Source organism: Chlorocebus sabaeus, chromosome 16, assembly GCF_047675955.1.
Source record: "Chlorocebus sabaeus isolate Y175 chromosome 16, mChlSab1.0.hap1, whole genome shotgun sequence".
Lineage (NCBI taxonomy): Eukaryota > Metazoa > Chordata > Mammalia > Primates > Cercopithecidae > Chlorocebus > Chlorocebus sabaeus.
The window spans coordinates 77,516,698-77,541,474 of NC_132919.1; the positions used below are offsets into that span (position 1 = coordinate 77,516,698).

The 24,777-nt window shown below is 59.5% G+C and overlaps 1 protein-coding gene across 5 annotated transcripts in view; it reads right to left on the reverse strand.

Moving 5' to 3' along the window:
* Nucleotides 1–12,953: 12,953 nt before the first annotated feature.
* The window catches only part of TBC1D16 (TBC1 domain family member 16), a 101,202-nt gene continuing 89,378 nt past the window's right edge, over nt 12,954–24,777 (reverse strand). For 2 of the 5 annotated variants that reach the window (XM_008013163.3, XM_073005462.1), the window contains exons 10-12: nt 22,121–22,300; nt 19,262–19,408; nt 12,954–18,395 (exon numbers count right to left, since the gene is read on the reverse strand). In XM_008013163.3, the coding sequence (XP_008011354.1) occupies nt 18,147–18,395; nt 19,262–19,408; nt 22,121–22,300 (576 nt within the window). In that variant the 3' untranslated portion in view covers nt 12,954–18,146. Of the gene's footprint in view, nt 18,396–19,261; nt 19,409–21,133; nt 21,851–22,120; nt 22,301–24,777 lie in introns of those variants that run through there. The other 3 variants (XM_037993235.2, XM_008013164.3, XM_008013165.3) reach the window with 3 other exon arrangements.

Sequence of the window (24,777 nt, forward strand, 5' to 3'; positions counted from 1 at the left end):
GACCTTGGGGTGCCCCTGCCCCTGATAAGAAGGGGTCTCAGAGCAGAAATAAAGCCTCAGGCAGGTGAGCCTCCGTGGCACATGGCCCCTTGAACCAGCCACGCGGCTGGGTTCAGCCCCCACCAGGACACTGGCCAGACAGCTGACCAGGAGGCGGCCTTGACCAGTCCCCTTCCCTGCTCCGAGCTGGGATCGTGCTGGGAAGACTGAATGGGACAAAGCCGGTGAAAATGCCTGGAAGACAGTAAATGCCATTTTCTCTAAGCATATTTATTTCTTTAACAACAGTGACAACCATTTGTGAGCCATCTCTCTGTCTTAGGCATGGCGCTACATGCCAACGAAACCTGCCGCCATTGAATCCTGGCCAGCCAGTGAAGAAAGAGTTGGGCCTGGGAGGTGCCACTTTACAGACGGGGCACCAAGGGGCAGGGTGGCAGGAGGCCCACCGGACGTTCACCACGAAGTGGCAGTCCCAGCGTCCACACCCGGCAGGCACCACGCTGGCCCGTGGCCTCCCTGCCAGCATGCCTGGCTTCCCGGCCTCGGAACTTGATCTGCTCCCTCTTCCGGACACTGGGGCTCCTGCCAAGTCCTGGGCTGGGCAGCAACTGCTGAACATTCTAAGAAATCCCTCCCAGGGTTTTCTCAGGAGCCCGGGTGGGGCAGGAAGTCCCCAGGGGCTGAGGGGACCGTGGCAGCAGGTGGCACCCAGAGCAGCGCTCTCCTGGGGTCCAGGCTGTTGGGCCAGAGGCAGGACTGTGAGGCCTAGTGTAGGCCCTCCTGCCAGTGGCCGGCACCTACTTGTGGGCTGGGGGTTCCCCCAGCAGGCCAGGCTCCCCACCGGACACACTGATAGACCTTGCACCTTGAAGACCCAGTGTTCCCGGGCCACATAGCTATGCCAACCAGGCGCTGGGCCTGTCCTGGTTCTGGTCCCCCAGCCCCAGGTCCTAGGCGCTGGCTCCACGCAGCAGCAGGTGGCCTCCCGAGGACACGGTCTGACCGGCTGCTGCTACGTCACACTCAGATGAGACCTGCTGCTGAGTCCTACCGGCCAGGCACGGGCAGGGAGTGAAAATTATCTACTGATTTGATTTCTTAATAACTGAACAAAAATAAACATTGGTGGTCTGACAAATAAGTACATATTTTCAAACCCAGCCAGTCCAGGGGGTGCTGCTTCCAGGTGCGTTATGCAGCATGACGCCGCTGAGTTGCTCTGAGATGTCTCTTGGCTGTCTCGCGGGTTGTCTCCGGGTTCCCTCCCACTCCACCCTCCTTTGCCGCCCTCTCCCCAGCCCCCACTACCCTTTCATGCTTCTAAATTCAAGGGCCACACTGTCCCCTGAACAGACCAATCACCCACACTGTCCCCTGAACAGACCAATCACAATGAGATCCATTATAGTTCCAAAGATACCACAAAAAAAAAAAAAAAAAAAAAAGGTGGGGGGTGTCCAGGAACGCAGCCGCACCCTGGAGAGCAGTACAATCAGCTATTGTTGTGCTAGAAGTTTCTCTGTGATAAGAAGGGAATCTAGAAATGCCGTCTTCTGAACTGATTGCAAAACAGAATAAAAGTTCAAGGCCCCGAGATAGCCAAGCTGGCACCCCCTCCAGAGCAGCCCCAGGCCACACAGCTGGGCCTCCAGGCTGGCCAGCCCCTGTCCTTGTGTGCATCTGCACAGGGCTCCTTGGAAGGGGGCCTGGCTCCATGTCCCCCCACCCCTCCCCATCTGGGCCTAGGGCAGCTGAGCTGGCTTCCTGCACCAAGGGGACCCTCCAGCCTCCTTCCTGAAGCAACTGCCCTTCCCCGAAGGCCTCCTGGGCCAGGGCCTCCCGCGTTCTCTGCTTTAGTGATGTTGGTTCTCCCACAGACACTGCCTGCCCACCCCGCACAGAGGGCGTGACTGTCCTTCCCTTGCACAAGCAGGGACACAGCGGCACAGAGACGGGGGCCGATGGCTAGGACCTGAACTCTGAGCTGTGGGCCCCAGGTTTTTCATCCGCTTAGGCCACTCCCCACTTCCCAGACATCCCCTGGGGTGTCTGGTTTGCAGGAAGGGCCACCACTGGCCTTGAGCTTCCAGTGTCATTTCCAGGCGCTGACGCGCACATTGGCTCTGACTGCATCACTGGGACCCAGGCCAGGTTATGCCGGGGCCTGCGCGGCTCCGACATTCGGGGTCCTCCTCAAAGCCACCCCTCCCCCCGCATCTAGGTGTCCAGGCCCTGAGCTTGGCCAGTCTTTCCCTAGGACACCTGTCCTTGAGCTGTCATCCTGTCTTGATAGCAACCTAGAGGGTAGAAGGCGACGATGCTGGAGTGGGGCGAAGTGTAGAGACTCGGTCCTGACTTTGAGTGTGGACTCTGGGCCAGGCTCCCCCTGGTTTGAATCCAGTTGGTCTCTAAGCAGCTGTGTGACCTCAAGCAGGTGACTTAACCTCTCTGTGCCTTGGTTTCCTAATCTAAAAACTGGGGGTAATAATAGCCCCGTCCGATGTGGTCATCGTGAGGAATGACTGAGAGTGCTCGGTAGGTGCTCACAAAGCCTGAGTGTCAGCCCAAGCCCCTCGCTGTGTAGACTCAGCACTGTGGCCCGGAATCTCAGACCCCCGTTAGTCTGAATCCAGTACTCTTGCCATCCCGGGGCTCACTTTTCAGAACCAGCTGGCGAGTCTGCTCCTCCCTCCACCAGCACCAGCGGCCACCTAGGAGGCCTGGGCCAGATTCCCGGCCCTTCCCCAGCAGTGCCAGCCACTCACTGGGAGTCAGCGGCCGCTGGTGTCCCCAGGGTGGAAGGCATCGGATGTCGCAGCCACAGGCAAGAGGAACCCTGGACCTTGGAGCTTCCTGATGAGCTGCCCGTGGGGCTGTGGGGGCAGGGAGGGCACTGCCAGTCAAGCCCCTGCCACTTCCCAGTCTCCCAGTGTAGGGTCCTCGTGCCCCCTTCCCATGCTTGGTGGCTCCTGGCCAGCAGCCCCTGCCCTTCATGTGTCCTCAGGTCTCTCCCCAGGATGGAGGCCTTGGCCCAGCATCCCACCCCCGCCAGGGCTGTGAGACCCTCCTCCATGGGTTCCCTCACCCCTCCAGGGGCTCTGGGGACCCTTCTCCCCTACTACCCCCCATTTCCCAGCACAGGAAGGCCAACTCCACCACAGTCACTGTGCCCCAGGCCCTGTCCCTCAGCTGAAAATAAACCAAGGAAACATACAAAGCCTACCTGGGAGACCCTTGCTCGCTGCCTGGCCCCGGGTCATATCCAGCAGACACCGGGAAACGCTGCCAGGGGCGTCTGCTTCTAGGGCCCTGACCCCTAGGCCCAAGCAGTATACACAGGGGCTCAGGAACTGGGGCTACCTGGGGACAGGAGACCTGAGTGTCACAGCAGCCTCTGTGGGTGGGCAGGCCTGGGACTCCCTCCCTGACTGAGGCAGGCTGGACACAGGTTTGCAGCGACCGGAGGCTGCGGCCGGGCCTGGGCGATCTTCCCAGCCTGGGATGCCTATTCTCTCACCCCTCTGTGTTCATGGCCCCCAGCCAGGGCAGGGCCCTCTCCCCAGCCTCTGGTCCAGTTTGACTCTGAGTCACAGTCAGGCTGAGTGAGCATAGTATGTCCCCAAATTCCATGCCTCCATTTGCTCATTTGTGCAATGGTCCAGGGACTGCTGGCCCACAGGGTGCCATCAGGGCTGGAGAAGCAGCGGACAGAGACAGCTGGGCCAGTGCTGCCATCCCAACCCCTGGCCTCCAGCTCTCACATCTGCTGGGGGGCAGTCACCTGAGCCCTTGGCGGGTGAGGCCAGATGTGGGGCTGTGTGTGACTGGGGTTTGTGTGGGGCAGCGGCGATGGGGACACTCAAGTCAGGTGCAGCCGTGTCCACTGAGCTGGAGGTCACCAAGCGGGGCTTACAACGCAGGGCAGACCCTAATCTCAAGGCCCGCATTGTGAGGGGCTCCAACGGGCTGGCCCAAGGGAAGTACTTTCTTTTTGTTTTGTTTTGTTTTGTTTTGTTTTTGAGATGGAGTCTCTCTGTCACCCAGGCTGGAGTGCAGTGGTGCAATCTCGGCTCACTGCAAGCTCCGCCTCCCGGGTTCACGCCATTCTCCTACCTCAGCCTCCTGAGTAGCTGGGACTACAGGTGCCCACCACGACGCCCGGCTAACTTTTTGTATTTTTATTAGAGACTGAGTTTCAACATGTTAGCTAGGATGGTCTTAATTTCCTGACTTCGTGATCCGCCTGCCTCAGCCTCCCAAAGTGCTGGGATTACAGGCGTGAGCCACCGCGCCCAACGCACGGGATGTACTTTCTGTGTTTGGCCCTTCATGCTTTGCCTCTGGTTCCGGAAATGGGCACTGGAGGTGGGCACAGTTATTGTCCACATTTCACAGGTGAACAAAGCGAGGCTCAGAGAAGCTAAGTGACTTGTCCAAGGTCACATAGCAAGAAAGGGGCCTCGGTCAGAACTAAAGGGCCCGTGGTGCACAGGCAGAGGGTGCCATAGAGCTGCCAGGGCCTTCTCAAACCTGGCTGTGAGCAGAAACTTCTCCTGCCTCCCTGGGCCCACCATGGTGACGTGTGGAGTGCCTCCATGCACCAAGATCTCTTATCAGCCCATCAGCACTTGTCACGGCCACTTTTATGGTCTGTGTACTCTCGTGTGTCTGTATTGGCGCGACGTTCCTTCATTCAGGCAATATTTGCTAAGCATCCAGGAGGCCCCCGTTTATTCATTTATCATCCAGCAAACACCACGAAGAGGCTGCCAGCCGGGGCCAGGCTGGGTGCGGGCTCCCAGGTTGGGGTGGGCATCACGGGGCACTCCGTGGCTGATGTGGGGAGGGTCGTGATAGGAAGGACCAGGGCGTGCTAGGTGTGCACAGTGATGCTGGGGTGCAGGAGTGGGCGTCTCTCCGAGCATGTGGCCCTGAAGCTGAGGGCTGTGGGTGCACTAATGTGGGGGAGAGGCCAGCTTCCTTTCACTGGAGCCCCCAAAGTTTCTGGCAGGGATAACCAGGATCGTAGTGGCTGACACTGAGTACAGGGAGGTCACAGGGCGTGCTGTGAAGCAGGAGTTCAGGGTTCAAGCCCAGGTCTTTCTCCTCATACTGAATATGCCTCTCCTGGGGCCATAGGGAGCCCTTGATCCAAAGCCCTCCACAAGGGACATTTCATGGACGGGCCTTTGCCATAGCAGCCCATGCAAATGCCTTGGGGCCAGAGCCAGCCCCACAGGGACTCTCCCTACACTATTCTTCACATACACCATGGAGGACAAGAGGAAGGGACACCCCTGGTCTGGCCATGTGGTGCACAGCTCCCTGTGCATTGACCCCCAGGGCTGCTGCGATCCAGGAGTGGCCACGAGACAAGGGGGAGGGAGGCAACTTCCCAATGGGGCAGCGGGCTGGTCCGGCAGGCTGGGTTGGGGGGTCCTGGAAGAGGCTGTCCTGGCCCAGAGGCCTGGCCTGGGGCTGGCTCCTCTTCCAGGAAAGGTGTGAGGCCTCTTGTGGCTGAACACTTTGGAAAGTCAGCCAAGTTCTAAGCTTACAGGTGCATGAAGGTTCCGTGTCTGTGGTTTCAAGAATATAAGAATGGGGGTGGGAGGCCCTAGCAGGTGGTCCTGTGTGGGGGCAGCCAGATAGGGGGCGTGGGATGGAGAATGAGGTGGGGGATGGAGTAAGATGTGGGAGAAGTGAAGTAGGGGTGAGATGGGGAAGTGGGGGTGGGAGAGGAGGAAAGGGCTGGTGCTGGGAAGTTGGCCCTTATGGACCTGATCTGTCTGTGACACCTTCCACTCCTGCCCCTCCATGTGGACAAGAACAAGTATTCCCTTCCCCAGCCTGCTCCCTCTGAAAAAATTTCTCTTCCTATTTAGTATGCAACAGGTGCTCAACGTGTGCTTCTACCGCTCTCCGGGAAAGGAGAGGGCTAAGCAGGACACAGCCCAGAGCTCAGCACTGCCCTAGCCTCCCACCCTCACCTCCCAAGGCAAGGGCGGAACCCAACGGTCTGGCTGGGGACCCTCACCAGCCTCCCCCACCACGGATACAGGTGGCACTTCTGGAGGCCCAGAGGGGGCAGACATGACGTCCAAGGTCACACAGTGAGTCCAGACCACATGGCCTGCTCCTCACGCCCTGGAGAAAGAAAGGGCAGCCCAAAGCGGGGAGGGTCGTGCCTCACCTGGAGTGGGACTTGATGACCTTGACGTCCCCTTCCCACCTTGAGATATTTAACAATTCTTCCAGGGTTTCCCCAAGGAGGCCTATTCACACAGGCGGGCCATCTGATGGACTGCCCCTGGGGGGTGTCTCCTGCAGCCTCCTGGGAGGGTGTGGCACTATACCGGGAGGTCCATTTACCCCACACAAGAAGGAAGAGCCGAGTAACCCACCCTGATGGGCAGTTCCTCCACTGGGGCCGGCGCCAGGATCTGGGCGAGGGGCTGGAGCCAGGCTGCGGGAGCACAGAGCCCAGGATCTGCGCCCGTCTGCCAGGCTGCCTGTCTCTCGTCTCCTCCTGCTCCAGCTTGGCCAAGTCAAGCTGCCAAAGGCCAAAGAGCACCATGAACTCATAGGAGTGGCCCAAATAAATCTTCTTTTCTAGAAAAACAGGCCCTGCAAGCCTGTGCGTCCCCACGACAAGGGACCATCAGGCAGATAGACTGGACTTCGGTTTGGTTGGTGAGGACTCTGCCAGCAGCTCCCAGCCTGCTGGGCCCCGGCCCTGGTGGTCACCGCTGTGGCCTCCTGCACCCCCGCCCCGTAGGGAGCTGCAAGGAGCTCGGGGTGCTGCTGCTGTTCTGAGGCGGGAGCGTCTCCTGCCTTTGCTCGGGTTTTATAGAGAGCGAGTCGGCTGGACAGGGACAGACGGGGGCTGGCGGCTGAGGGTGAGGGTGGAGCCAGTGGAGCGGTGCCCCGGCTACAGGCAGGCTCCAGGGCTGGGCTGGGTGTCGGCTTGGGCAGAGTGGGTGGAAGGCTCAGAGGGGGCTGGGGCCGGAGCCTGGTGGGTCCTGCGTTGCCCTGGTTGGGGGAGGGATGGGTCACTGCAGGGAATTACAGCACGTGGGAGGCGCCAGGACGCGGGGAGTTTCCTCTGACTTTTGGGACTGTCTGAGGCTCGGCCTGCTCTAGCACGTTCTCCAGCCCCCTCCGTCACCGCCACCAGGTTATTACCTTGACCTGACGCACACCTGATGTGGCTGGATGACTGGGCCGGGGGGGCCGCGGCCCCTTCTCGCTCCCCTCCCCTCCCCTCTCCTTCCCTCCCCTCCCCTCCCCTCCCCTGCCCTGCCCTGCCCTGCCCTGCCCTGCCCCGTGCCCGTCTCCAGCCCTCTCCCGTTTTACGCGCCCCTCCTTCCCGGACTTGGACAGACTCGGAGGCCAGGCGTGTGCCCGGCGGGATTGCGCGCCCGCTGGGGTGAAATCAAAAGAAAAGCTTTGTTAAAGCCCCTTCCGCAGAAAATGGGGTGGATGTGAGCGGCGCCGGCCTCTTCCTGCTGGAATGGGAATTAGCGGCGAGGATTATTTTGAGGACGCGGGGTCCCATTGTGCCCACACGCGCCTCCTCCTGCCCGGCTCCGCGGGGTTCGCGGCGCATGGACCCCGCCCCCAAGGCCTCAGGTGGGCCGAGGTCTCCGGGAGGCCGCCGCCGCCCTGCGTCCCAGGAGAGCAGTTCCCGGTGACAAGCCCGGGCTCTGCAGGAACCCCACAGCAGTTCTGCGTCTTGGAGTGGAAAACGCGGCGCCTTCATCAGGACGGCACGAAGGAGGGGGTGGGGAAGCGGGTCCAGCCTCACCGGGAGCCCGCCGGGATCTGGCAGGCAGTGGCAGAGGAGAGTCCCGCTTTCTATCTAAGCCTCCCTGTGCCAAGCAGGCCCGAACCCAACCTTTGGAACTTGCTTTCTAGAAAGGACAGAACCCCGGGGGTCCGTGCTGTGGGCATGATAGTCTGTCAGGTAGGGGGGAGGGGAGGGGACACTCTGGGGAAGCCACAGGGGGTCTTAGGTATCTCTGGGATGCTTTCTGGTGGGGCGTCTCATCTAATGAAAACCATCTTGGGCCAGATTCTGAGGAGCTGGCAGCCCCCCAACACAAACAGACCTTGGTGTCCTGGATCAGCTTCAGGTGCCTGATGGGGTGGGAGGGTCGGTGCAGAGGCTCAGAGGCCAGGCCAGTTCGGTGAACCAGCAGCTGAATTTCAGACTCCGGGGTCCCCAACCCCTTGGGAGACACTGGGACCGTTTTGGGGCTGTCCTGAAGGCTCCAGAGGGTGGAGGGGAAGGGCACGGTCCTTTCGCTAACATTCTCACGTCCCCTGGGAGCGGGTGGGTGGCCACCCTGAGGCCACTGCACGGGGGAGGGGACAGAGAGAGGTGGGGAGGGGGCAGAAGGGTGGGGAGGGGGAGGAGGGGAAGCTGCAGGCAGGAAGTGGGAGGCGACCAGCTCCCGCGGGGCAGGGAGACGGGGTGCTGTCCCTGCTGTGGGCACCTGGAGTGACACCTGTGGGGGCAGCGCCTCATCTGACCTGCGCTAACCAGTAATCTGAAGCCATCTCCTGAGACTCGTCCACCCCGAAAGACCCCATCCTCAACCCCATCAATAGCTCTGGTTGCATTTCCGGCAAAATCTGGAAGAGCTCAGTTCTTTGTCTCACCCTCCCAGGAAACAAGCAGTTCACCTCCCCTGGAATGTCCTTAACCCCTTGCCTAGGTCCCAAGACCCTCCCCACCCCCACACCGCACTCCGTCTCAGGCTGGCTGCCTCTGACCCTGAAAGTCCAATTCCGTCTGTCTGCCTGGTTGCGGGGGCACTCATCTGTGGCCCAGCCAGGCAGAAAGACAGAGAACGGGGCGGGGGGCGGGGGGAAACTCCCATCTACATGAGTTAGGGGGCAGAACCTGGGGATTTATCGAACAACCAAGAGGGCGCCTGGGCTGTGAAGAAAGGCGGCACTTGCTCCGAGGAGACTGTTTCAGGAGCTAGACCCCACCCTGCTGGTGGGGTGGGTGGTGGCATTTCCCGGGGGCACCTGGGCTCTTGCCTGGTGGTCTGGGGTCCCTGGCACTTTATTTCTAAAGTTGTCCACATCAGCAGGAGGTGAGTGGAATAGATGGTGGAGGCCAGGTACTTGGAAACTGCTCCGGGGGCTGTGATTGGAGGGTGACCCAGGTGCCACCCACCTGCGATGTGGTCATGGTTGGTTTTATTTGAGCTGGTTGTTTGCTTGCAGAGAGGGAACCCAAAGGCCACACCAGAAAGCAGTCTTCCAGTGCGGCGAAGGTAAGGGCTGGAAAACCTCGCCCACCCCCGCACCCACCCCCGCACCCACCCCCGCACCCACCCCCGCACCCACCCCTGCACTTGTGTAGTCCTCACAGGTCCTCTACATCCTGGGCCAGAGGGAGAGGCCCCTTGAGCAGCGGCTCTTGCAACAAAGAGGAAGGCCCCACCAAGGGCACACACTCAGAACCCCAGAATTCTAGGAGGCAGAATGGACGGCACCAAGAGGTCAGTGGTCTAGAGTGGGTCTCCCGGTGCTCGCTCCGTGGCAGTGCCTCATGTGACCACTAGCGCGTTTGCCCAGTTCTCTGCACTGGAAAAGTGGAGAATGGCTAGATGGTGCCCTCTCCATTAATCTACAAACCTGGATGACATTTATTATCCTTCAGTCTTTATTTTAAACAAGGCTCCCGTCCTTTACCCTTCCAAAGTACTTTTAGACATTTGCCTTCTGCCCAGAATGCTCTGCCCAGTCCCCTGTAGCTAGTGTCCAGACACTGGTCACAGACCTCCACTGAGCCCGAATCGAGCGAGACCTCCCATCTCAGAAGGACTTCTTGGCCCTTGCCCATTGCCATACTCTACTGTTAGATTTTAAAACTGCTAGACCATGTGCCAATTTACCATTGACTTGTAGCCACTAGGACCCTCAGTGTATTTTTCTGTTGTGTTTGTTCATGGCCAGGAATCAATGAACTTTGGGTAGACAATCAGTAGACCTTGGGTGTGGCCTTGGTGAAGGCTTCCCACTTTGTTGACTTGCACGTGCCCCTCTTTGTTGAGGGGGTTTTGAAGCAGCTTCTGCGTCATGGGGAGCTGGCTGCTGTACCCAGCCTGTGGCCCTGTACCCCTTTTGCACCATCCTAATTTCAACATCCAGATGTCAATTCAGAAAATTATTATATCATTCTCTCCAATCACTCAAAACATAAAATCCCCTCTTTTGTCTCATGTTGAAGAGCTGATGGCATCGGACCTGTCAAATCAGGCTTATTTTCCTAGTCAGAGACTGAGTGGCATATTTTCAAAGCACCTCGTCTAAATTGCATGGCACATACCCCAGGAGCCCAAAGATCTGGTTGTTCTCCTGAGATGCAGAGACGAGGCCCGCAGGTGGCGGAGGGGGGAAGAAGGAGGAGCCATCACTTCTGAGGCATCAGAATGTCAAAATCTAAGTTTTCCACGAGGTCAGCAGCAGGTGTCTCCTAGTCTGGAGAGGGCATGGAAGTGGCCACACATCTGGACCTCTCTGGGTGGATGTGAGGGAGAGTAATCGAACTGGAGGAGGGGGCTGGCTTGAGATCTTCCTGTTCTATGTTGGGGGGGATACTGAGGGTCCCCCTCACTGGGACGAGGAGGGGATGCAGACACAAGTGTGCCTGGGTACCTGAGTCCCAGCCAAAGTGGCAAAGCCAGACCTCCCGGGTTCCTTGGGTTTGGACAAAGGGTGTCCCCATGACGACGAAGAACCAGGAGTGGAGAGCCCTGTGTCTTGCCTGGGGCCCCTCGTACCTCTGGCTCATGGCCTGTCTTGGGCACGGGGAGGAAGGGAGACACCCCTAATAACAACAGAGACTGCACTGGGCTATGGGGGATCACAATGGATTTCAGTTTGTTTGAGAGAAAATAATAAGGTAAGGGACACTTGCTCACCTGAGACTCTTACAAGGCGGAGTAAGAGTCACGCCTTGGAGAAGGAGGACAGCCAAAGGCCACGCAGAAATTGGGGGTTCAAGGTTTGCCCAGCTGGCCCCAAAGCCGTGGGGGTCCACATGGCTTCACCCAGGGGCCAGCTCATTTGCTTATTTGAGGGTGTGCAGGGCACACGTGTGTCTGTCCTGGGAACCCAAGTAGCCCCAGTGCACTCCCGCCTTGCTTCCCTGGAGCGAGCCCACGGTGCCGTGGTCCTTGTGGGATGAATGCATGAATGATGTGGACGAAGCCAGAACAGGGCTGCACACAGGATGCTCTTTCTCATGAACAAGGACCCCAAAGAAGCTCCCCTCTGGAGCCTGTGCGGCTGCTTGAGGTGTAAACACTGAGTCACGCCCGCTGCCCAGCTGTGTGGCAAGAGCACACCCTAGGCACTGAGCAGGCACCGCCAGCTCTGAGGGCTGTGGGACAACAGAGAGCTGGGCCCCTGAAGAGGGTGGTCCGCCAGGTGGCACCTATGTCCCCTTGGCCGGTGTGGGTGACTACACAGTTGTCATTTATGGGGGAAGTAGGGCACAGCAGAGGCAAACATGAGGATGATGCTGCCTACCCAGGAAACCAGCTGTCTGGGCGTACCCAGGGAACCAGCTGCCAGATAGATTGGAAGGGACCTTCCTGGTGGGACAGGTCCAGTTGGTGGCCTGAGGTGGAGTCGTGGTGGGCCTTGTCCCCCTGCAGGGCTGACCTGTGAGGGTGGGATCATCCTTCCTGAGGAGCTGCCTTGTCCAGTCCCATTGCCTTGGAGGTGGTGACATCAGGGGCCCCTGAGCCACCAGGCTCCCCCGTCTTCACTTGGCCACCATGGCTGCTGCAGAGTCCACGGTAAGAGCCAGGACGTGACTTCCAGGCAGGATGGGGAAGCACCTTCCAGTCCCACATGGACAAAGATTTCTTTAAACGGAGCCACCAGCCATGCCTGGTAGTGGGTGCCCTCCCTAGGCAGGCAGTGCTGGCTCTGCTGTCTTTCCTGGGGGAAGCCCATTGCGCTTCCTGGGGCCTGGCCCGTGGTACCTGCCCAGCCAGCCTCGGGAGGGGCACCCCTGGGCTTGTGGAGAGGAGGTGATGAGGCACTCAGATGTCTAGGCCAAGGCCAGGTAGGTGGCAGGTGAGACAGGCCCTTCAGACATGAGACCCCAGTGATGCAGATAAGAGTTACTCATGTTCCCCTCCAGCCTCCCGCCAGGCAAAAGGGGAAAAGACACACACGGAACCACAGAAAACAGCTGGAAACCCCAAAGGGTGCTTGATGAAGAGCTGGAGCCCTCCCCCCCCGCCATGCTCCCGGAGGACCAGAAGACCCGCTCCATGGGTCAACCCGCCTTTGCCCATCCCTCCCCTGACCCCTGCTGCACGGCTCCAAGGCCTTGGTGGGGCAGCCTGAACGTTCCCTAACTCCCACTCCTAGCAAGGTCAAATTCACCTTGTTTGCCTCCTTAAAAATTCACAAATGCAACACTGAGGCTTTTCCTGAAACCAGAGCCCTGGCAGCCAAGGTGCCATAAAATGCTGTTTGTGTTTCCAGGCACTGGGGCGGGAGTGAGGCTCCCAGTTGCTCAGAGTTAACTGGTCCTTTCCCGTGTGAGACCCCGCGAGCACTCGTCAATTCTCCCATCGCTACCTGCTGGGACCCGGGGTCCAGAGCTGCTCTTCCTCCTCGCAGCCCACCCTGCAGGCCTAGTGCTGTCCAACCACAGCCCAGAGGGCAAGGCCTGCTAGAGCGGGCGCTTGCTGAGTCCCTGGCCAGCCTCCCGGGACCCTCCGTCCCCACAGCCCCCATCCAGCTCTTTTACACCTTCCCCTCCTCCCTCTCGGAACACGGGAGAAGCAGGGCACACTGGAGTCTGCAGGCTGCCCTTGGGCTGCCACGGGGCCCTCTGCCCAGCACAGAGCCTGCCGTGCTTTGAGCCAGCAAGTCCCACCGGACCTTCTAGAGGCACTGTACAGCGTGCATCTGTTTTCAGGACAGTTTTATTTGCTGTGGAATCCATGAGAGCCGGAAGCATTGTTGGGGCCGTGGCTGTTAGAGCTCATGGTGACAAGTCCTGGGCCTGACCAATGGGCGATTATTTTAAAAACCAAACCAAAACAAAACAAAATACCAAGAACAGATCACTTGCCATGGACATCAGTAATCTATTGGTAATGGTGGAAATTTCATGAAAATTTCTCCTAAACCATAAGAAAACTGTCCTTCTTACCCCAAAAGTGCTGGAGGAAAGATGGCTGCATGACTCGATCTCTCTTTGAACTTGAAATGCTACCTTCCTACCTGGAAACGCAACACAAAATACTTAAAAGGCCAGACGGCTGAAGGCTGTTTGCACCCCTGGCTCTGCCCAGGGACATCCCTTTCCCGGTTCTAATGTTCAGACCCAGGAGGCCAGAGTCCGCAGCCTGAGGGAGCTTCAAGGCCGAGGGGTAGGACCTGCAGGGCCCACACCACCCTTCTGGTGGAGAGCTTTGCACATGCATTCACTCACACGTGCCTGGCAGGATGGCTGAGGATGTGTCTCATGGCACGAGTGGGCAAAACGGGGTGTATTTTACAGAAGAGTCACGGAGAGGCTCGCCCTTGGTGGAGGACACACAGCTGGGTGGATGTGTGGAAGGGAGTGCAGGTGTGCTGACTCCGAACCAGGGGACAGCTCTCCATCCTGAGCTCGCTGCCCCTCACGATGCACACGGCTGATGGCTGAGGTCAGCGGTCTCTTCCCTGAGTGCAGGTGTGGTCCCTGGGACTTCATAAACCATCCTCATGACAGTTTTACACTTAAGAGTCCCCACTGCAGTCCCAGGAGGTGGCCTGGGCAGGCAGGCATCGTTGTTCTCGTTACAGGCTGGAAACTGAGCCTGAAGGAGGCAGAAGGCCGCACACCCGGGGAGAGTCGCAGGCAGCAGGGGCCAGGCCCCTTCCACAGCACCGCCTCTCACCCCGGCCCCACCACCCCCGACCAGCCCCCAAGGGCATGCCTCTGGCTTCACGAACCTTCAGGGGAAATTAGCTTTCTAGTTTGGGGGCAGTTCCCTCTGCCTGGAGACAGGACAGAAGGCTTTCATACCCGGGAATGGCCATGCAGCCTGGCTTAGAAACAGGGGACGAAGTGGATCCCGAGGCTCATTCCCCAGGGACTCCAAGAATGGGGCAGGCCCACCTGGGTAGCTAGTCCTGGTCCCACTGACCTAGGCTGCACCCCTGCACGTGTGTGTGTGTGTGTGTGTGTGTGTGTGTGTGTGTGTGTTCCCAGGGGACCTCTCCTCCTTCCTCTGAGGCAAAGTGACTTGCAGGGGCCTCTGCAGAGCATACAGGGAGGTGCTTCCTTCCCTCTGCCCAGCGAGCCGGGGGTGGAGCCCTGGCACCCCCAGCACCCCCACAGGGGAAAGGAGAGGCTGCACAAGGAGCAAGATTTCCTTCCCCAGAGGGCATGGCGTGAGCAGATTCCCATCATCAAGTGGCTGTGCCCCAGAGCTCTTTCTGCCAAACAAGAAGCAGATGAGGGGGCTCGGGGGGCGGGCCTTACAGGAACGGAAGCACCACCCCACCCACTGTGGTCTACAGCCCGCACCCCATTTCCTGTTGCCACCCCACCTCTATTCCCAGTGGCCTCCAAAAGAGCTGGGCAACCTCTGCCAACCACTGCCCCTTAGCCCAAGGGGAGGCCTGGTTCCAGAACCAGCATCTTCATCTTGTCCTGATGCCCTGCCCGCCCCTGCAGAGCTTCAGACTGGGCTGCTACGGAAAACTGAAAGGTCAAAGGGTGGAGGTCCTCTCCCTCCTGGACATGGAAACCTCCCCGGGCGCCCGGCGCCCAACACTTTGGTTGGTCAGGAACAGTGGCTGCTCATGGAGCTGCCCCTCCCACCTTCAGACCCTCCTCCTCCTCTGCAGGGGTGGGCTGGGGCCCTCCCTCCCTCCGTACTTGGTCCATGACTTGTGAGTTCTGAGTCCTAGGGGCGGAGACTTGAGTCAGAACCTTCTGGAGCAGAACACAATTCCCCTCTGCACCTGGTGAGGACACCAGGCTCCTCGCTTCCTCCCCAGATCTCTCTGAGCGCTCACCCGACCCCCCAACCCTGGCCGGACCTTCCAGAGCCGGCAAGCATCGAGCCTGACCACGCGGCCTCTCGGGTGCCAGCACGCCCACATCAAAGGTGCCCTCTCTTCCCAGAGGCCCTGAGCAATGTCGGGTAACGCTGTCAGCACAGACATTAGCAGCAGGGCCGTAGCACGCGTCAACTTTTAAGTATGCGCACACACGTACGCCAGCCAATAACATTAAGTGTCATTTTAAAAAATGGGTTAAATAAGCAGCATTGCTGAGGATGGCCGTGCAGGGCTGATTATCCCCTATTTGCATGTTCTGGCGGTGGGAAGGCTAGAAGTCTAATGACTGAATTATCGCCCTAATGCCTCTCGCTGGCTGGGAATAATCCCGGGGCAACAGCTGCCGCAGGGTTTTTGGCTGGTTTCCTCTAATTGCATCCAGATTAAGGGAGTTGCGGAGGGGCGGGGCTTCTCCATCCCCCCGGAGCAGCGTCTCCTCCACCAAGCCCTGAACATCCAGGTCACGGCTTCCGAGGTCCTGGCTGGTGGGAGAGGTGCAGACCTCACTGGGGTCCCGGCCAGCCCATGCGGAGCGTGAGGTGCGAGCAGTGCATGGCGGGGGTGGTACTTGGTGCAGAGATGCAGCTGACTGGTCTGGGTCAAGTCTTGGGGAGCAGCAGGAGTGAGAAGCTGTTGGGCCAGGAGGCTCAGAAGGAATGCCTTCTACTAGGACCTTCCTAAGTGAGGGGAGCCCTGGACCTGCCTGCCCTCTTCCTCCCTCCCAAACACAGCAGCTCAAAGGCACGAGGTATCTAGTGAAATGCTAGGATCAGGGATGCTGTTCTCCTGGAGAGGGTGAGTGGGGAAGGAGTGCTCCAAAGCAGGCATTATTAGGACACAGACTCTCCAGAGTCCCAGTTCTTCAGCTCTCCAAATTCTCAGCCTACTGCCACCCGACTGTGCAGAGGGGACGCTAAAGTGGCAGGTCCGTCCCCCACCCCTTAATGCTGAGCCCAGCCACGTGATTTGCTGTGGCCAGGGGGAGGGCTGCAGGTGCGGTGTCGGCCAAGGCTTGGAAAGGCACTTGCCGTCTCTCCCTCCTTGCCTTTGGCTCTGCCATAGCTGGCCTGCGGGAGGGATGCAACAGACCACAGAGCATGGCCAGGTCTGACCTCTGCACCATAAGCAGCCCCTGGGACTTAACAGCCCACTGGCCCTAAACACGCAAGCTCAGCCTAGACCAGAAGAATCACCCCACCCCAAACTGCTGACTCCTGCTCTAGATCAGTGCTGATTGTTGCAGGCCACGGAGCATTGGGGGATTTGTTACACAGTATTGCTGTGGCAATGGATATAACTGGTTTCTAGCGGAGGGTCAGGGCAGAAGTTCCAACCACCGCCCTAGCCCACAAAGGCAACCCTCACTTCGCAGAAGCAACGTGGATGAGAAGCCCCCCCTACTCCCACTGCAGGACCCCCTACTGCTAGACAGAAATGGTCGGTACCCCAGGACGGGGGCACTGACTCCCCAAAAGGCTCTTGGGCAGACAGACCTGGGAACTTGGAAGTGCCTGCTGGAGAACCTGGGTTCATGGAGAAAAGAGAAGCTGAGAAGGAGGAGGAGTGGTGACCTCCTCTTTCCTGCTGAGAAACACTGCTTTGAAGTGGCATGGCCCAGCAGTGCCCACCCTCCAGGGAGAAAAGCTTCGAGTGGGAAGAAGCCCTCGGTCCTGGTCCCCATGATGGTTCTCAGCACATCAAGGGCTTTTCTCCCCAGAAGGACGCGACGGAGGATTTCAGGAGTGATTTGGTCTTCTTGCTGAAGGAGTGGCTTTCTGTGCAGATGGCTCGACACTTCTAAGCTGGCTGGGAGGGAACTCTCACAGCATAGATCAGATCCCACGCCCTTGTCTGTCCATCTCTAAACCCCAGAAGGAGCAACTGATAGACAATCTTTTGGAGTAGGGAGAGTCTGTTGGGAAGACCTCATTCCCACATAGAAGGCAGAGAGCCCTGAGTGCTGACTCCTTCACTGGTCGCTCTCATGTCCGATCACCTGAGAAGCTGACTTACACATCTGAGTTCACAGGTCCTGCAGGAAAGTGGAAGAGTCTAACTATTTCCAGGTGTCCTTGCCCTGGTTGGTCAGCTAATATACTACCGTGTCCCTGGGACAAAGTAGATCATCGTCAGAGGACCCTGCAAACACAAACCCGCATGCATGCACGCACGCAGGGACACACGCACACATCAACCCATGCAAACCCCAGCTGGTTGCTGTATTTGGTGGAGCTGACCTTAAACAACGCCAAGGAACCTCACGTAGAAGACCCCCAGCTAAGAAAGAGACATCGGATGCTTCTCCAACAGCCTGAGGCTCAGGCTCCTGGGCAGGGAGTTCCCTTCGTGTACCAGGAGGACGAAATGTTTAAATGGATGACCATTACAAGCCCCAGCTCCTCAAACCTGACTGCTCTTCCACCTCTCTATCCCCATATGGGTTGAGCTTTTTATCTTTATCTTTTTTTTTTTTTTATGGCAGATGTCTTTCCATCAGCATCCCAGCTGTGGCTGGGGAAGCTTTGGGAAGTGTGTTTGGCTCACTCCGAGAGAACGAGGTCTCATGAGGAAGTGTGTCTGGCTTGCAAAGATGTCTCCGGCCCTGGACAGGACCCCGCTCTGTTCTGCAGCCCTCAATGCAGTGGGTGAGTGAGGCCTTCCTCTCCTGTCTCTGCTTTCCTCATTGCCTGGTGATGCTGTCTGGCTGCCCGTGAGGCTGGAGCAAATCCTGGGACGTGTTGAAATCCTCCAGGGCAGCCAGCAGGAGAGCCCAGCCAGCCTGCGTCTCAGGTGCGGTGGCCACGCGTTCCACTGCAGCGTTTCAGGAGCTGACTTCCCTCTGGGTGGCTGTAGGTCTGACTTCTGTCACTTCCGGACTCTAATTTTGTCGTTAGTATGAAAAGGTTCCTCTCAAGTTGCCCAAAAGCATTTTCCTTAGGTTTCTACCATCCCCGGTCCCCTTCATGCCCAGCCCCACCCCCTCCCGTGCCCGGGGCCTCTGGGGAGGTCCCCTCAACCCCTGTCCAGTGCCGGGGGCCAACCTATCTGCGGAAGCCGAAGCCGTCCTGCGGCGTCTTTGGGCCCTTCTTGCCTTCCCTCAGGGGCTTGGGGGAAGGCATCTCCACCGTGCCCCCATAGGGACAGCTCTCCGAGCCTGGATGGTGGCCGGTGCACTCCACCGCGGGCATATAGCCGCTGTCCCACATGCCTGTCCCGCACAGCTTACACAGATCGTGCAGGCTGCAGGGGATCCGGGGCAGGAGGCGGAACTGGTACAGCAAACTCCTCGCCTGCAGAGAGAGGACAGGGGTGAGGAGGGGCCGGGGGACAGCCTGGCAGCCTAGGGTCCCCGTGGGAGTGGCCAACAAAGAGCAACAGCAGCAACGGCCTGCACCTTGGGGGCTCATTGAGTCCTGGGCTGAGGGCTCTGCCTGCATCTCCCACCATCACTGGCACCACGGGCCCTGGGTCTTAGGTGGCTGCAGTGACAGGACCCACAAGGCGCTTGGGCTGTGCTCACAGGTGGCTCCAGGTGAGGAAGGTCCCTGAAAGGGCTTCATCGGGAGAGTGAACAGGACCAACACCAGCACAGGGCCGGGCCGCGCCCAGCCAAGCCCACCTGTCCCTTTGGCAGCACCCCTCTCTTTCCCCCCGCACCTTGCTCCGCCCCCCCCCCCCACTCCCAGCAGCCTCTCAGCTCCTGTAGCATCTGCGTCCTGTGCCGGGGGGCACCACTGACCTCAGGATGCCCCCTCACTGCCCTGAGGACAACCACAGAGCTAACAGGCAGCATCTCCAGGAGGAGTCTAGGAAGTGGGGGAGGGGGCCAAAGCCCAAGGCCTCCAGTATTCTGGCTACCCTGCCCCTGGGTCCAGCCTCCTTCTCAGGGTTCCTAGCTCTGGGTTGTACCTGTCCTGTCCGTCAGCCCCGGGGAATCCGTTCCCTCCTCAGCCAGCAAGCGAGGCTCCTGTGTCAGGGCTGGCACCCCAGGAAAGTGAGGGGACAGCCGAGGTGACACAGCCAGGCCAAGACAGGTGCTGACTGCGAGGCCTTGGCAGGGAGCCCCCAGTGCTACGGGTGGGGGCAGGGCACGTGCTGGGGGGCCATGGTGGGAATGGGGCTCTGGGGGCGGGGCCCACGTCTGGGGCAGCCTCACCTTCCGGAGAACGAGCTCTCCGTTCATGTGCATGGCCAGGTTTCCGAAGTGCAGGAGCATCTGGTCCGTGGCCAGCTGCTGCTCGATGACATCATCCCCGTAGATGGCCACGATGGCCACGCAGATGAAAAGGTGGAAGTAGTCCGTCTGGGGAGGGGGGTGGAGTTCAGACACAGGCTCTGACCGAGCCCCCGGCCCTGCACTCAGGAGGAAACTGAGTGCCAGGGTGCGAGCGAGAGCTCCAGGGCGAGGTGTCTGGGCTCACAGCCCAGCTCGGGGGCCATGTGGCCCTGGGCGAGCTGCATCGCCTCTTCGGCCCTAAATTTCCCCACCCGCACACGGGGTCCATCCCAGTACCCGCATGCCCAGGCTGCTGTGACATCCACAGGGGATGACGCTGAGCTCAGCCCCACGGGCTGCTGCTGCTCTCCTGGGGGGCTGCTGCCCTGGGGGGCAATGTGGGTGGTCTCCATGACGGCGGCGGGGCGGTGGGGGGGGCGCCTTCCTCAGAAGGCCTGGCCTGCGCTTATGGGGAGGACTCATTTGTAACGGTCCTGAGCAACGGTGTGTGTGGAAGGCTGGGTCAGAACTCACTCCAGTGGGTCGTGGAATGTGCCTCCGGCAGCCAGCCACGGGTCAGCCTATCCTCCTGGTTCCAGGCCACAGCCCCCAAATCATGCCCCAGAGATGACTCTAGGGTTTGTGGCTAGAAAAGTGGGAAGATCCTAACAGAGCGGGCACAGCAGCTCACCCATGGGGTGGCTGAAATGATCGCGCTGTCCTTGAGCCTCTTTTTGGGCGCCCTTTGAGGACTCCGCAGCCCTCCCTTTAAAGACCGCCCCACGGGGCCTGCCAGCAATGCGCTGTGCACAGCAGGAAGCCCACGCCGGGTCCTGACGGCTGCATCCTGTGTGCTCTCCGGCCTGGACGCCTCAAGGCACGCCACCTTTGATGCACACGCACTTCCGGAGGCACAGGAAGGACGGGGGCACTGGGAAGTCCATGTTTAGTCTCCTGACGTCGACCACACAAACCAGACGGAACGGTGTCCCCAGCCCAGGCTAAGCAGAGTACACCATGAGGGCAGAGGCTACAGGCGACTCCCACGCCCCAGCCTGCTCCTGGAGAGACCATGCACCAGGCTGCCCGGCTGCTTCCTCTGAACTAATCTGGGACGGTCTTGTTTTGGCTCTGACGGATCCTTTTGCAGCGATTTGAACTGTGGCTGGTGCGAGACACAGTGGAGGGGTTGCAGGAAGGTGGACGCCCAGCTTCTCTGGGAGAGGAATGTGGGGAGGGAGAGGGAGGGCACGATCTCCACAGCCTGTACAGTACAGGCGGATTTCAGTTCCCAGGACAGGCAGGGCGTAGGGCCGTCCAGCCCCACCACACGCTGGCAGCGGATGGACAGCATCAAAGGCCTTTTCTCGCTCAGGGGTCACTGAACAGTTAAAGACCTCACCTGGCGGCAACCTTCTCATTCCACGGAGCTCACTCCCAGCTCACTAGCAGCGCACCCCCACCCCGTAAGACTACCAAATTGATTGAGGGATGGGACCGACTGTGGCTAAATCGAGCCCACAGTCTGAAAACAACAGAAACGTGCTTTGTAGATTCCAACAAAACAGCAGCCAGCAGAGATCCCACGTCACATGGGCCTCCCGCTGGAATTCCGACTAGATCTCATTACACTCGGGACATAGTAGGTGCCCGTGGGAAAGGGCCCTGTCTGCTGGGCCACGCCCTGAGTTCACATGTGACATCAGCCTGAACATAAAGGAATGAGGGCGGCAAATTTGCCACTGGGAAAACATGCAATGAGGCACGATTTTTTTCTCTGGGGGTGGTGGGAATGAGGCGTCTCAGACCATCCATGCTGTGCTTCCCTTTATTAATGCAGACCGTCCACCCTGCACGTCCACGTCCAGCAGGCTAAGCCAGGAAGGAAACCTAGACCCGGGCCAGGGCGAGCCAACGAATGCATGCAAAGGCGGCGTGTGGCACCGGCACTCCGTGGCTTCAGACTCTCTTTCATCAGACATCAGCTCCCTGCAGTGTGAGCGAGGACGGGAGACGCTGACGCAAATGTCTTCCAGCAGATGGGTGTTTCCCTGCATCTTCAGGGTTCTCTGATGGAGGCTGCTGGAGCTGCCGTGGTGGAGGGAGCCTGCTCCTGCAAAAGGGTCCAGCCCTCCTGGATGCATCAATGTGAGTTTTTTTTTTTTTAAAGGCTGATGGATTCAAAAAGACTTGCTTATCTTTTGACATCTCCAGCTTGTCCCTAATTTGGGCGTTAAGGCCATGTGACATAGCCAGTGCTGTGCTCCAAGGGGAATTTGCTGAGAAGATGCTGGTGACGGTGGACGGAGAGAGGAAGTCGGTATCACTGATTGGAGCCCTCTGGAGGGGCCGACAGGGAAGTGGGAATCTCAGGCCCTTTCTCTGCACAGGAGGGTGACGGGTGAGTTGGTCCTTGTCCCTCGTGGCAGGGCGGTCCCGAGGGGGCAGGGCGGTGCTGGCTCACGGTCCTGGGTACCGGCATCCTGGGCTGCTGTGGTCTAGCGTAGGCCCCCGACAGTGTCACTCACACTGATTGGTTGTGACAGGAGGGAGCTCAGCCCCAGAAAGTGGTAATGAGTGCAGTCAGCGGGCAATTTGCATCGATTTCAGTGACTGGGGAGGCGAGCTGCAAGGTCTGAAGCCAGCCACGTGGGACGGGAAGGCAGTCGCCATATGGGGGACTAATGTGTGGCTGTGGGTGGGGGCAGTGAGGCAGACAGGGGCAGCAGGCAGGGTGGCCATGGTGGTTCAGGGGCCATGGTCCCAACCTCCCCGGCCCTGGCCCCTGCCCTGGCGCACCTGGTAGTGGGCCCAGCAGGCTTCCCAGATCCGCAGTGCTTCAGCCTCGGGGAACTCCCGCTTGAAGCACAGCAGGAGCCAGCGGTGGCAGAAGAGCATCTGCAGGCCGTCCTCACCCAGCGAGACCAGGTGCTGGTAGAAGCGCACGTGTGTCAGCCGCAGCAGCTCCCGAAGGTATAGCTGGGGGCGAGGCCAGCATGCGTTAGTTAGCCCTAGTCCCATGCAAGCCTGCTGCCCAGGGAGCCCACTCCCACTGGGGCCCTTCCCCGGGCCACCCCAACCTGGAAAAGCACAGCCAGGGGCCTCTACCTGCTGCACATGCCTGCCCCCCAATGCTTTATTCCACCACTGGAATCGGTTCACACCTGCCTCTGCCAGTTCCTCCCAGATTTGACTGTTCCGGAGGCTGTGGCATGGCCCAGAGTGAGGCAGAGCATTGTTCCCTGGAGTGGCGGGATGCTGGGCAGCCGCTCCATGGCCAAGAAGGCTCCCCACTCTCAGTGGACACTTGGGGGCTGTTTCCCACATCCACCCCTCCTGGTGAGGTGAGCGGATCATCCAGGGAGCGCCCCCACCCCTCTTCAGCTATGCTCACCCAGATCTTTCATCTTCCAGAACTGATTTAGGGCAGGAAGGGGACGTGTCTGAGCCCCAGGATGCTCGATTCCTGCCATTAAGGTCACCTCCTCCCAGTGACGTGGAACAAGATTGGGGCTATTTCTGGCAGCACCCGGGCCCACGCCACTGACTTCATCAATGTCGCTGGAAAATCAATCTCCAGCAGTCAATGAGTCACCCGGCCATGTGCTGCCATGAGCCGTCAGGGGCGAATGGCGTTGGACACTGTAACTGCCTCCCCAGGCAATGTGGACGCCTGACGTCACACCCACCCGTTGATGCAGAGTGAGCAGGCTCGGCTGGGGTCAGCCCCCCGGCCCAGGTGGAGTTAGGTCACAGCTGGGGGGATCCTGGGGCAGGGCTCAGGGCGACATGCCCCCTTCCCACACAGGTGGCCCATTGTTCCCATGGGAGACTGCGCTGAAGATGTGCGGCCAGCCGTCCGCCCTGTGGCCTGCAGCCGGGTCGAGCCCACTCATGTGGATGACCCCCTTGCAGACGCTCCACTCCCACCCCCTGTGCAGGTGCCTGCACCTCCCTGCTTGGGCTCCTTTGCCTTTAAATTCTCTCTGTTGGCTTCAACCCTCCCAGCCTGCCATCAACGACCCATTAATAGTCAGTCTACGGCAGTGGTCCCCTACCTTTTTGGCACTAGGAACCCGTTTCCTGGAAGACAATTTTTCCACAGACAAGGTAGTGTGAATGGTTTCGGGTTGAAACTGCTCCCCCTCATATCATCAGGCATTAGATTCTCATAAGCATCGCACAACCTAGATCCTTCACATGCACAGTTCACAAAGGGTTCTTGGGTTCGAGCTTCTGTGGGAATCTAATGTGGCCGCTGATTGGACGGGAGGTGGAGCCCAGGCGGGGATGCTCGCTGGCCCATCCTCCACTCACTTCCTGCTGTGCGGCCGGTTCCTAACAGCCCACGGACCAGCGCCAGTCCCGGACCTGGGAGCGGGCATCCCATTCTATGAGACATGCTCGGTGGCCTGGGGGTGGGGACCCCCGTTCTATAAGACACACTCTGTGTGCTGGGGCGGGGACCCCCATTCTGAGACATGCTCATTGTGCTGGGGTGGGAACCCCTATTCTGAGACACGCTTTGTGGCCTGGGGGTGGGGATCCCCATTCTATGAGACACACTCAGTGTGCTGGGGCGGGGACCCCCATTCTGAGACACGCTCTGTGGCTGCGCAGTGGGGACCCTCGTTCTATGAGACACACCCTGTGTCCCTGGCCTTCAAGGCCCTCCATCCGCTCCTCCCTCACTACTGGTCCAGGAAGACCGGGTCACTCAGTCCCACCACTAGGACTGCTCTGCTCAGCCCAGCCTTAGCAACACTCATGGCCAGACCCCACACACCCTGGAGCTGTCCCTAGTGCAGAAGCCCTCTTGTCCTTATCACGGGCGCCTCCTGCAGTGTTCCCCAACACCCAGCGTCCTCTGCTCACAATGCCAGCTTCCTGGTCCAGCCGGGAGGGTGAATGTCTGGTGACTGCACCCGGCAGGTACTTGGTAGACATGGGTGATGCGTGCTGAGAACAGTGAGCAGGTGCCCTGGCTCGGTCCCACACACTGGCCCTCTGGTGCTGCCTTACCCAGCTGGGCTCAGCCCCACCACCGACATTCAGTGCTTCCTGGTCTACATAGGGCTGGTCCTTTTAAAGAGGACTTGACGGGAGATGTGACAGCTGGGCACCCCAGGGAAGGGGTGGGGTGTGAGGACTGCCCCGGAGACCTCAGGGAGTTTCAGGAGCCCCTCCTCTTCCTGTCCGCACTCAGAAGCCCTGGCTGTGTTGACTTCTGCGGGGAGCAGCTTAGACACACCTGAGGGCCCATTTCCTAAAGCTCAGAGGGGGCTGGGTGTGATGGTGCCTCCCCTTCCTTGCCAGCCAGGGAGCTTGGGCCAGGTTGTCACATGCAGGGGTGGGAGGCCACCAGGGTAGCCCACACAACACAGCCTCTGGACCTGCAGGGAGTCAGGGGGCCAGCCCCGGAGATCCAGGGCTAAGTCACCCATATCCCACAGGCA